The sequence below is a fragment of the Pteropus alecto genome, unplaced genomic scaffold (assembly GCF_000325575.1).
Source record: "Pteropus alecto unplaced genomic scaffold, ASM32557v1 scaffold5, whole genome shotgun sequence".
In the NCBI taxonomy this organism is placed as follows: Eukaryota; Metazoa; Chordata; class Mammalia; order Chiroptera; family Pteropodidae; genus Pteropus; species Pteropus alecto.
The window spans coordinates 248,695-260,628 of NW_006441953.1; the positions used below are offsets into that span (position 1 = coordinate 248,695).

The window sequence follows — 11,934 nt, forward strand, 5'->3', positions numbered from 1 at the left end:
CTGAACGTCAAGGGTATGTTGGAAAGCTTGGATGAAAAAGGCAGAACTATCGAGAAACTGCTAAAAACCGGACTTCAGGATCGAAGCTAGTGGCTTGACTGATTCCTAGATCGACTCTAAAAGTGTTCCTGAAATTGAAGCTTCCTCATTGTTTTGTGTGGGAGATGGAACGTGGGGGTGAATGACTGCATGAACCGCCCTCTACAAACCAGAGGTCAATAGCACTAAGGAGAAACTGTGGTCTGGCCTCATGAGAGGATTTTGAATTAACAGTCCAATCCCAGTTGAGTGCCGTCTTTTCATTTCCTTTGACAGAAACTGCAGGTTGCGTGATGAAGTGTGGGTGTCCTGAGAGGTGGCTACCTAGTTTGCATACTTCCTGACTGACTGCACACTCCTGCCAGTGCCCTGGGGCTAGGGTGGTGAGTGTCAGTGGGAGGGGTAACCAAGTTTCACTTCCTTGCTGGTTGGAGACTCACAGCCACAGCTGGCTTCTCTTTCAGAGGAGGAGAGTGTGAGGAGCTGCAGAGCCCATCTCTGCCTCTTCCCACAGCACCTGGCAGGGGCTTCGCAGACGAGAGGAGCGCGAATGGGCAGAGCAGAGTCTCTAGAAGAGAAGATGAGCGCCCAGGATCCTTCAGACCTGTGGAGCAGATCAGACGAAGCTGAGCTGATCCAGGACTTGGGGTAAGAGAAGAGATCTCCTTTCAAAGCCTCTTGGGTGAACATTAACTCCCCACCCCCACCCAAATGCTCACTTTGATTAAGGATTACCTTTAGCACTCTGCACCTTAACCTTCTATCCCTTCCACTTGACTCATTTGTGTCTGTTAGGTGTCTCCCTGCTTGGGGACAGTTGCATTGTAAAGCATATATTATTTTTCTGGATGTGAGAACAGGTAGATGCAGAAAATAGGACAAAAATCAAATAAATGTAGGACATTCTTTGAGACCCGGGACAGAATTGAGTTGTTGTTGCTCAGTCTCCTTTATATTGATTCTTGTTTATGAATAAATGTGCTGTGAAAAATTTTGAGTTCTAAGCCTTTGATAGTAAAAGGACCATAGTGTCGGTAAGATAAACAGAAAGCTTACCCTACTGTTCAGGAGAGGGACTTTTTCAAAAGAGAAAGAATGAGGAAGTGTCTGCAGCCACGTCCCATACGCCCTTCTTTCTCCTGACGCCGCATTTGTGAGCTCTTGTGTGTGTGCATGTCTGTGTATGAGATGGAAAGTGGGGGTGAATGAGTTTAAATATAACAAGGCAGAAAGAGGATACAATTTCTGCCTCCATCAGGTTATGAGTCTGGGTAGGGAAAGTCATCATAGTCTCACCTGTAAGAAGGGACCAGATGAGACAACTCATCAGTACATTTAATCAAAGAAATAAGTATTACACAAGAGGGGATTTCCTAGAGACACTGAAAGTTCACCCTAAATCACTGGGAATATCCTGGCGAGGCTGGTTTCAACACCTGTGCTTCACGAGGGGCAAGACCTGCACCCTCTGTCTTACTAAACAGCTCTCATCTTCACAACAACCCAAAGACATGGGAACTGTTACCATCTCCATCTTACAGAGGAAAAAAATGAGCACCAAAGGGGTTGCCCACAACATACATCAATTAAATGACAAAGCTGGGATTCAAACCTGCCAAAGCCTATGTTCTGACCCGAAAAAACACTGACAGGGATGAAATCTCTCTGCACTAAGATTGCAGAGATGTTGTCTTTTGTGTCGCATCATTGTAAAAGTTCTCAATAAATCCTGTCTTTAGATTTTAAATTTGGGGTCTCAGAATCAAACTCTACCTTCTAGCTAGATGATGTCCCTTCTCCCCACCATAATGCCCATGGCAGGAAGCAAGTATAGGTGAAACCCACAAAAAAACAGATCTGTGTCCTCCCCCCATGTGCAAAGAACAGATGTTCAATACAATTCAGAAACACCACCCCCCAAAAAGGCGCGTTTATGTCCAGACTTCTCTATTTCAGAAGGCCTGGGAATTTATTAAACATTTATTAAACTGTTTCAGTAACAATAGACGAGCTACCAATATCTGGGGACATTGCTTTGTAGTTGTGGTTCTTAACCTTGGCTGTGCACTAGGACCACCCAAGGAGTTTTTAAAACTTCCTATACAGGCCACAGGTCAGACAAATGGCTTCAGTCTTTTGGGAGTGAGCACTTTCTTTTTAAACTTTTCAAGTGAATTCCAGAGTGAGACCAAGGTTGAGAATCACTGCATAGACTATAAATCCATCAGCAGCACTAAGTAAATGTGGCTTTATTTTTATTTATTGGGTATGTACCTGAATCTTAAAGCCATTAATACACGTTGACATCTTGTTTGTTGGTGTAGAAGCATTTCATTGACTAATTTTATTAAAGTATATTTTAGAGATCATAAAACTCCTTCGTTTTAAGCGCACAATTTAATAATTTTTAGTGACTTGAAAGAGTGGTACGACCATCACCATAAATCAATTTTAGAACATCTTCATTCCCCTGAGAAGAACTGTCAGGATCATGGTTTATTTAAATATGCTCAGTGGTGTGCTGATAAACCACCTAGGCTGGGGGCAGCCCTGATTTCTATAGTCTGCCTATTTCCCTGATGTAAATATTCCTATCTCGGGCGATGTCGTGCTGCCAAGGATTTAACAGCCAGTTTGCAAAATTCCTGAAAAATAATCGACTCAAGCCCCTCCAGGACATACCTGATATAACTTTTACAGGTAATAATATGACCCATTTCCTCTGGCAGAATTCTCAAACATAAATGAAACGTTTTTTCCAACCTTTAAGTCATGGGCTAGGTATGATCTATACCAAAACTCCTGGTTAATTTAGTTTTTAAAAAGCTCCAAAAAACAAAATGAAATAATGTACTTGATGCATAAAAAGTAGCTGGTGTTAATGACTTAATTTTTAAATTATTTTAAATATGTTACTTGATTAGTCAGGCAGATTCTTATGTTTGTATTTTTGATGGAAATAAACAGATAATGTGACAGTTAAATCAGAGAGATAACATGTATCTTTGTTTTTTCGGTCCCTATTTTTCTTCAGGCTCTGGAATACGTAAGCTCTAAAAATTAAACCCTGAACTGCAGCAACTCCGTCTCTTGCCTATCTAGGATACACATGACTTGCTAAGAGCAGAAACTTATTCCTTTCTAAAGTACTTAAATCAAGTAACTCGGATGGATTTCTTTGTCTCATTTATAGAGTGTCGAGCTAAAAACATTTATTTTCTTCCATCTTAAATATATTAATGTGTCCAAAAGCAAGAGGACATAAAACCATCTTCAAGTGTTGCTCAGCTTCACTGGGGGGAGGAGTGGGCAGTGGTGGACGGAGGGGCAAGGGAGTGGAGAAGGGCCCTTGAGAAGTGAGAAGTGGGCTGGGAACTGTCAAGTTATTTGTTGTTTTCAAAAAGAAGCAATAGGGAAATGAAACAGTAATGAATATTAGAGACATCACCTAAGCAACAAACTAGTGTAGAATTACTAGTCAGTGAATAATTCAAAATTCCAGGGGGAGATAGATGGGGGGAAAAGTTTAAATCATTTCTTCAATTAAAAAAATTAATTCATTAAAAAATAAAAAATAATTTAAAATTCCAGAAATTCTTTGACTATAACAAAGTTTTCTATGAGATAGTGTAATAGCAGTATAGTTACATAGTTTATAACGGCTTACCTCTTTAAAAACTATATAACTATAGGTGCAAAAGGATACCGTGAAATACAAATATTTTAGGATTTTTTAAATTAATCATATTATCTAGTCAGGCATAATTCCTTCAGGTGAGAAATACAATAACTACCCTCTTTTTTCTATACTTTCCCAAATCTCAAATTTTTTAAGGAAGTGTCAGTGTTTGGCTGTGCTGGCCAGAGACAAGAAGTGAAACTCTAAGCTCTGGATATATAAGTAAATAAATCAAAATGTCTCTCATTTCTCTGTCCCGTAACCTCCACATATAAGAGAAGGTTAGCATAGATCAGGGATCAGCAAAATTTTTTTGTAAAGAGCCAGGTAATAAATATTTTAGGCTTTGCAGGTCTGATGATCTCTGTCAAAACGACTCACATCTGCCTTCGTGTGAGAACTGCCAGAAACAACACAGAAACAATGACAATGACAGTGTTCAAATAAAATGTTATTTCTGAAACCTGAATTTTATATAATTTTCATGAGTCACAAATTATTCTTATTCTCCCCCGCCCCCCACCCGACCCCAGCCATTTAAAACCATAAAACCATTCTTTGCTTTTAGTCCATACAAAAACATGTGCTCTGGCAGGAACTGGCCCTCAGGTGGGGTTTTGCTAACCCAGGGAATAAATGATAATAACCAAAATGAGTTTTTATTAGGCAGACATTTTGCACACACTCGCTCTGGTCTTCAAAAGGTACTGGTATTCCAGCTTTAGACGCCAGCAGACTCATTAGCAGACATCCCAGTGAATCTGGGTCCCAAGCTCTTGCTTATCCAACCAAACCAGCATTCTTTCCTGTCGATGGTCATTCTTTACTGACCTCCTACTCTGTGCCAGCACCATGCCATTTGTATCCATTATATCATTTAGCCTTCACAGTAACACCTTCCATATGTACAATTATACTCACTTCATAGATGTAGAGGGTGACTTCAAATAAGTTAAGGGAACTGTCCAGGTCACCAACCTCATAAGTGGTACAGCTGAGGGACATGCCTAGATTTCCCCAAAGCTGAAGCTCTTTCCGCTGATTCAGTGAGGTATATGTTCTAATCACGGCAATTAGTAATTACTTGATGCTCACCATGTGCCAGGCACTGTATTAAGCCCTTTGCATGTATGACTTATTAAATTCACACATCTTTGTGAGGTAGATACTGTCACTAAAGTCATTCTCATTTACAAATGAGAAACATCAAGGGCAGAGCTTTTATCTCATGCCCAAGTTTACATGCTCAAAAACCTTTGAATCCAGGTGATTTCCTCCAGAACCCACATGCCTGTCCACTAATGCAACTTCTTAGTTTCCATCAAACTTCTGTCTTCTTATACTAGCACTATATACTAGTGCTAGCATAAACTGAGAAAAAGAAAGTTCTGTGATTATTATGACCAATAAATTTTATTACAAAAGACATTATTCTTCCACATTCTTCACATAATACACACGCACATGCACACAAAACCAGGTCAATATTCTAATTTATGAGAACTTTATTAAATTTTGTGTAGGCTTCATTTTTGTGGGCTACACAAATTGACAAGGCTAGAAAAGTGTAGTCAAGTCAAAGCTTTAAAGGAAACTGTTTACAGATCTGTGATGCCAAGTAGAGCAATAACGCTTGTTCCTCTTCTGTGCACAATTCTGTAACCTGGGAGTGAAAACGGAAGGTGAGTCTCTTGTGGCTGTAGGAGAGTTTGTAACTAGTGTACGATTTGATCTCTCTTTGACTCAAGTGAATTTCCTCTTCGGTTGTTTTGTTTTTTGTTCCTCTGTGGGTGATGGTGACTTCCTTCTACTTAATGTGGAAATCTGTCCACACAGGTTCTCCACACTGAAGAGGGTCACTTTGTTTCACTCTTCCATTCATTCATAGGTTCATCTGTTACTGATGACATGCAAGGGAGTGTGGGGGATACTGAAATTAAGAAGAAATGGCTGTCCCCTTGAGGAGTTTACAAGACAGAGGACAGAGAATGCACATGCACGTAATTAGAGAATGCAGAATAGAGTGGGCTGAGGGCCGTAACAGTGCCTAGATAAGGCACACAGCATGTGACTGGACATAGAGAGGATGACCTTGTAACCAGTAGGATTTTGTCAGTTGAAGTCATAAGACATTTTCTAAAGAGAAAATGGCATAAGTCAAGTGGCAAAATACATGAGCGTTTAGAAGATAAAAAGAGCCCACATGGATCAGACCCTCCAGTCTCTGAGACCCAGTGGTCAATCAGCGTTTAATCACTCTGGTTCCGGTGTTCACCTCTCAGAGTCCCTATCTTCAGCCACATTCTATGAGAAAACTTCTACCTGGCTTTCTTCTTCTGGTTTCTAGTACATTTCCATTTTTTTTTTTTTAAAGCCTGAGTTAATTTCTTCCTCCCATCAACTCCCCTAGAGAATAAATTCCTATTCTGAGCCCACGCACTTCTGGCTCCTAGCCCCTAATCTGAACCGGTCTGAAACTGACCATAAAATACTTTTTCTAGTCAGTCTTTGAGCTTTGGGTCCTAGTGTAAATCAAACATTCCCTGGCCCCAATCACTAGTGATGCACTTTGGGTCTTACAGCCCTCCTTGCACTGCGCAGGCTGACCTGGGGACGGCAGCAAGGACCTCTGCTGGAATGAGATGCGATTGGCCACCCCTCCCTCCAGTCGGTGGCTCTGCCCCTCCAGTCTCTCCAAGTTTCTGACAATTCCCCCTTGATCTACCTCTGAGTCAGGCTCTTTCAATTTCTCTTGATGCATCTACATCTTTCTCTCTCTTTGGCTTCTGCCTCTGTCTCCTTGACCACTCTGTTTGGGTCTATGTTTGTGTTTTGAAGTCACTGTCCTGTGTGCTTCTGGCTATCTATGTGCACTGGTGTGCCTTTCTCTGTCTCCAAGTTTTGATCTCTATCTTTCTGCCTCTGTCAACAGTTCTTAACTTCCATGTCTCTGACCTTGTGTCACTCTATGTCTCTGAATCTCTGAGTCTCTCTCTCTCTCTCTCTCTGTTTCCATCTTACCCCATTCCTCAGACTTCTTCAAGAACAGGTTTACCTGGCCTTCAACTCCCATATAATTCTCTTCTTCCTTTCAGTCCTATTTATCTTTAGCTGAGCATTGACTGCCACCAAAAAAACTTGGGACCCGCCTTTAGTTAGTTCACTGTTTGACCAGATACTCAACGTAGTCTGCCTCTGTCATCACTCAAGTATGCTTCCTAAAGCCTCAGGCAGCTGGCCTCACCATTTAGCTCTGCTATTAGCACGTGCAAATGTAGGCATTTAGAATGGCAATATGGAAAGCCACAGGTAAGCTATTTCCATCACAGAAACCTCCTTATTTGAAAGACTGTGGTGAGTCTTTCTTTCAGCATCCCCCATGCATTACAATATGCCTGTCTGAGGCCTCATTAGAAATATAAAAACTTTGCTCAGCTTTCTCTACTGGACGAGTCCACTGCTATGATCAATGAAAAGATAAGCCCACATTTGTGAATATGTGACTTAATGCATGTCTATGGATGCCACTATCTTGTCTTAGATATGTCACAGCCTGACTATAATGCAAATTACAGCATTGTTAGATCTTGAACCAAATCAGACAGTTCCTTATCCATGATTTCTGTTGGCATAGAGGGCCAAATGCTTTTGTCCCCCCAACAAAAAGCAAAGAATCTAGCACCAACCCTATAAACAAATGAACATGAATGAAATCAGCAGCTAAGCAATCCAGTGGAATGACTCAAGGGCCTAGGACAGGTTAACCCAAGTTAACATTAGTTAGAGTGGAATTGCTTAGTAGAGTCATCTTATGTTCAATCACCACTGTTTTCAGAAGGATTCTGAGGCTGAGTATAGGCTTAGCAAAAAAGAAGACAGATCAGTGAGCTTTATCTATGGCCTTAGAAAAGGGGAGTGGCATCATGTGCTATGTATTTGTCATCTTTGGTGTGGGGAGTTCAGAAAGTGTGTCACATCATTCGAAATTGAGAATAACGAAGAAAATGAGAAAAAATTATCTAGAGTTCAGAAGGTGTGTCTGTGTCATTCAAAATGTCATTGAGAAAAATGAAGAAAAAGAAAATTATCTAGAGAAGAGTGCTTTTGTTGACTGTTCAACTCCAGGGCCTTTCAGCTGCTTTTACATAATCTGGAGTTTCTGTTCTTGCTTTGTATGTCCTCTTTATAATTCGAATGGGACAGAATCTAGGTTCTATGGTACGTCTCTTTGCCAGGAAGGAGAAAAATATGTCATTAAATATACAAATCATTTATAGACATTGTTTACTAAGGAATTTTCTCACCAAAACTATATAATCTAAATGCGTGTGCGGCTTATGTCTTAATATGCAAGATCCACCGTGCTCACTATTCTAGTCGTTTTGCATTACTCCTCATCATAGTCCCTCTATTTTAGCCAGGCATTCTGTTTCCTGAATGTGCCATGCGCAGTCAGCCTCAGTGCCTTTGGTTATGCCATTGCTCCTTTTCTCTCACTACCTAATAAGTCCTATATTTATTTTTCAAGCTCCAACTCATGATCTTCTTCCTCCATGAAGCTTTCCTTGATCATCCCAGCCCCCTGCGAGGTCCCCTTCTGGTCCATTTTCTGTCCACATCACTAAGAAGGCAGCTATTTGGGCATTTTCTGATAATATTAGCCTGTAAATCCTTCTCTTTTCCTCCCCATTGGTACTGTAAAGCCACTTAGGACTTTGCTTTGTCCTCTTTGTCCTTTGCTTCAGATGCCACACACTGTGAACTCAAACCATCAAGTTTATTGAAACAAATTAAAGTTTTCAAGACCAAGAGTCCTTCACTTCTGTGCTTCCCAAACTCTAAACTGCATATCAACCACACAAGGCTGTTGATGAATACTGACTAAGACTCAGCAGGTGTAGGGGGCCTGAAAATGTGAATTGCTAACAAGATCCCAGGACACGGAGTACCAAGGCTTTGCATTGTTTTCAAACACTGTGTTCAACCCATTAATGTTCTTACAGTCAATTTAGTGAGTCACAATCAATATATGTTAAAAAGAAATAGAAAAGAGAAGAATAAACTGCATATAGAATAGTGTTTCCCATAACACTTTTTGGCTTTTTCTATTTGTTTACAATATATATCTGTGTGTATCTATATCTATCTATCTATCTATCTATCTATCTATCTATCTATCTATCTATCGAGAGAGAGAGAGATTGCGAGATTGAGAAAGAGAGAGAAATGTATTTTATACCATGAGCTAATTCAAAAAGTTTAAAAGCCTCTCCTTTAAAGGACAGTGCAAAATGAGATATAAATTTATATCAGCGAATTAAGACAGTAAAACCCAATGGGATAAGAATCTATGAAGGTTCAATATGCTGGGGAAATTTCCCAGAAGTTTCTAGCATGAAAGGGCACTGAGAAGACCAGAGAAGAGGCTGAATTTGGGGACCAGCTTTCTGGATCTAGCTTGTCTACTTTCTCTGTGGTTGAGCTTATTTCCTGTGCCTAGCTGAGAGGCAGCTATGAAAATTCTTTAGTGGGTGGATGTTTCCTAATTTACTACTGTATCATAGAAGGGATAATACCACTGTTTCCTTCAAAGTCAACTGCTGGTTTTGATAAATAGTAGTTTCTTGATCTTTTTTTATTTCTTCAGGGAAAACAAGACCAAAAGAATTTTAAGTTTTAGGACAATGAAACTTATCCCAAATTATTCCCAGCAGCTAGCACAATGTCTGGCATATTCATAATATGCTGTATAAATCAGCAAATCTTGTATCTTATTCTCTTCTGCAAAAGTGAAAGAATCATATAAAAAGTTTATAAAAGAAGACAATATTCCAACTTATGAAAATAAGAGGTTTTTCTTACTAGGTGTTATAAATGACTTACTAGGGAGATTAAATCAACATTCAGTTTAAAGCAAATCAGCAGCAGGATGGAACTAACTGCCAAGAAACTAATGCAATCTTGGGTTGCCTTATCCAGCAGCTAGAATGAGGGAGACCTGTGAGGATTTGTTTTGCTCACCAGACCTTAGTGTTAAAATAGATTATAAAAATTTGGAAGGTATTCAAAGGAGATAAGGCTTCTGGGTGATAAGGTCTCTGTGTCCTAAAGGGACTGATAGCCTGTCATAAATGGAGAAGTTGACGATGATGGAAAGAGAAGAAAGTACATTCTAAATGCTTTTAACTATTCAAATACCATCCTTTTTTTTTTTAAGTTTAACTTTTTTTTTTTTTTTTAAGTTTAAGTACAACTCCAAAAAGTCGTTCTTGGACCATCTGTTGAAAGCAGGAAATAGCATTTCAATATAGGTAAGAGTTTTCTGGCATCAGTCATAGAAGTATGGAATGAACTTACCTATAAAATAGTGGGCAAAGATTAGATGAGAATCATATTAGGGTTTTGATTTTATTCATATATTTTACAAAAATTAAAAGAATTATAAACCAAGCTTACGGAGGATTCTACGTGGCTTTTATTGATTAAGTTAAGCATTTAAAAAAATTTTCTTTAATAAAAAAAGCATATATAACTTTATAATCACCAGAGATGAGTTTACTGTGAAGACAATGAAGTTTCAGCCTCAAGGCCCCTCCCTGGAGCAGACCCTAGCAATGTAATTAATAAATGTTGTCAACTTGAAGAGCATTTAATATTAGTCCCTGTACATGAACATTTAAAATGCCCTGGAATCTTACAATTCATATTGGAGAGAAATTTGATGGAAGTCCCCAAATTTGCTAACAATCTTAAAAACTTCATTACCAATAAAGCTGAAAATAACTTTTCTACACTATAAATAATTGTTTTAAATATTCGAGGTGAAAGATTGAATTATTGTTCTTTTCTTTCTCTAGAAAATTATATTATAAAATTATTATTACATGAAGAAATAATCAAAGACAATACAATCAAAAATATAAAGGGAAAAAGTATTGGGGTGTGTTAAACAATAAATGAAAATAAATTTTTTTCTTACATTTGTGATGTTTGTGATCTTCGGCTTTTTAAATTTGTAATTCTGATTCCATATTCTAAATAATTAATGTTTTCTTATTTTTCATAACTTTATATTAAATTTATTAATGAGACTTCCAAGTTTTACAAGCTTAGAGCCCCTTAAAATCTGACTCTTCCTCCTAAAATCAGCATAACAAAACAAAAACTTTTAAACACAGTTCCAATTACAGGAAATTTAGGTCTATGCAATTAGGGTTCTATGTAATGAGCTGTTGGACATGCGTATTAAGCCATTAAAAGCCCTTTATATAAAGCCTCTGTAACAGCCAAGGATCTGTAGGTATCCAATTCCCTGTGCAACCAGCATTAATCTCCTTTTGGCTTCATGACACCAGGCCCGACACTAACTCTTTGGACACTGACCCTGAATTGCTCACACCATCATGTAGTGATCTGACCCTATGCACACCTGGTATTCTCTTGATTCAAGCCCTTGCTCTGGTTATTCCCTTCTCATGAAATAGCTCCCTGAATGGTTCTCTCTCCAAACCCTACCAGACATTAAATAGAAAAAAACTTCTGTCGCCCGCACATGAACATGTTCATGCGCTCTCTTTTTCTCTCTCCCCCACCCCCATCCCCACCTCCTCTACCCAAGTGCTGGGTCAATTCCAACATTCAATAAAGTGTGGATGAATAAGTGAAAAAATAAAGCAAATTATTAACAAGGTTATCTCTGAAGGTTGTATTTAGGGAGAAATTAACTTTTCTCTTTTTCAAATTTTAGTTACCCAATAAATATATTACTTGATTTTATTATTGTTGTTTTCATTAGAACAGATACATTAGGAGAATGTGATCAGATTAAAATCTCCTTTAACAACACTCTCAATCCTGATTCCTTCCATTAAAGAGAACATACTTATGAGTTTGTTGTGTATTTTTTTTTTGGATTTTATGTTTTTGCAATTCTTTATATGTACACATATATGTGTTATACAGTTTTGAGGGAAAAGGGATGATTTTCAAAAACTAAGTGGTATTATACTGCACCTGCCACTTGTTCCTCTAATTTACCAGTATGTTTTGAGATCTACCAACTTTTTTTTTTGCAAGTTGCAATAGCAATGTTTTTATTTTATTTTATTTTTTTATTTAGTTTCAAGTATACAGTACATTGGTTAGACATCTATATAGATCATAAAACGGTCCCCTCAATCTCACCCTCCCTCCCCTGACCCTCCACCTAGCCAACA

General features: G+C 38.7%; 1 protein-coding gene across 1 annotated transcript in view; it reads left to right on the forward strand.

The window, feature by feature from the left end:
• Positions 1 to 478: 478 nt before the first annotated feature.
• The window catches only part of DAPP1 (dual adaptor of phosphotyrosine and 3-phosphoinositides 1), a 41,192-nt gene continuing 29,736 nt past the window's right edge, over positions 479 to 11,934 (forward strand). Inside the window, exon 1 of the mRNA XM_006918865.3 lies at positions 479 to 687. Coding sequence (XP_006918927.1) covers positions 590 to 687 — 98 coding nt within the window. The 5' untranslated portion in view covers positions 479 to 589. The remainder of the gene's footprint in view (positions 688 to 11,934) is intronic.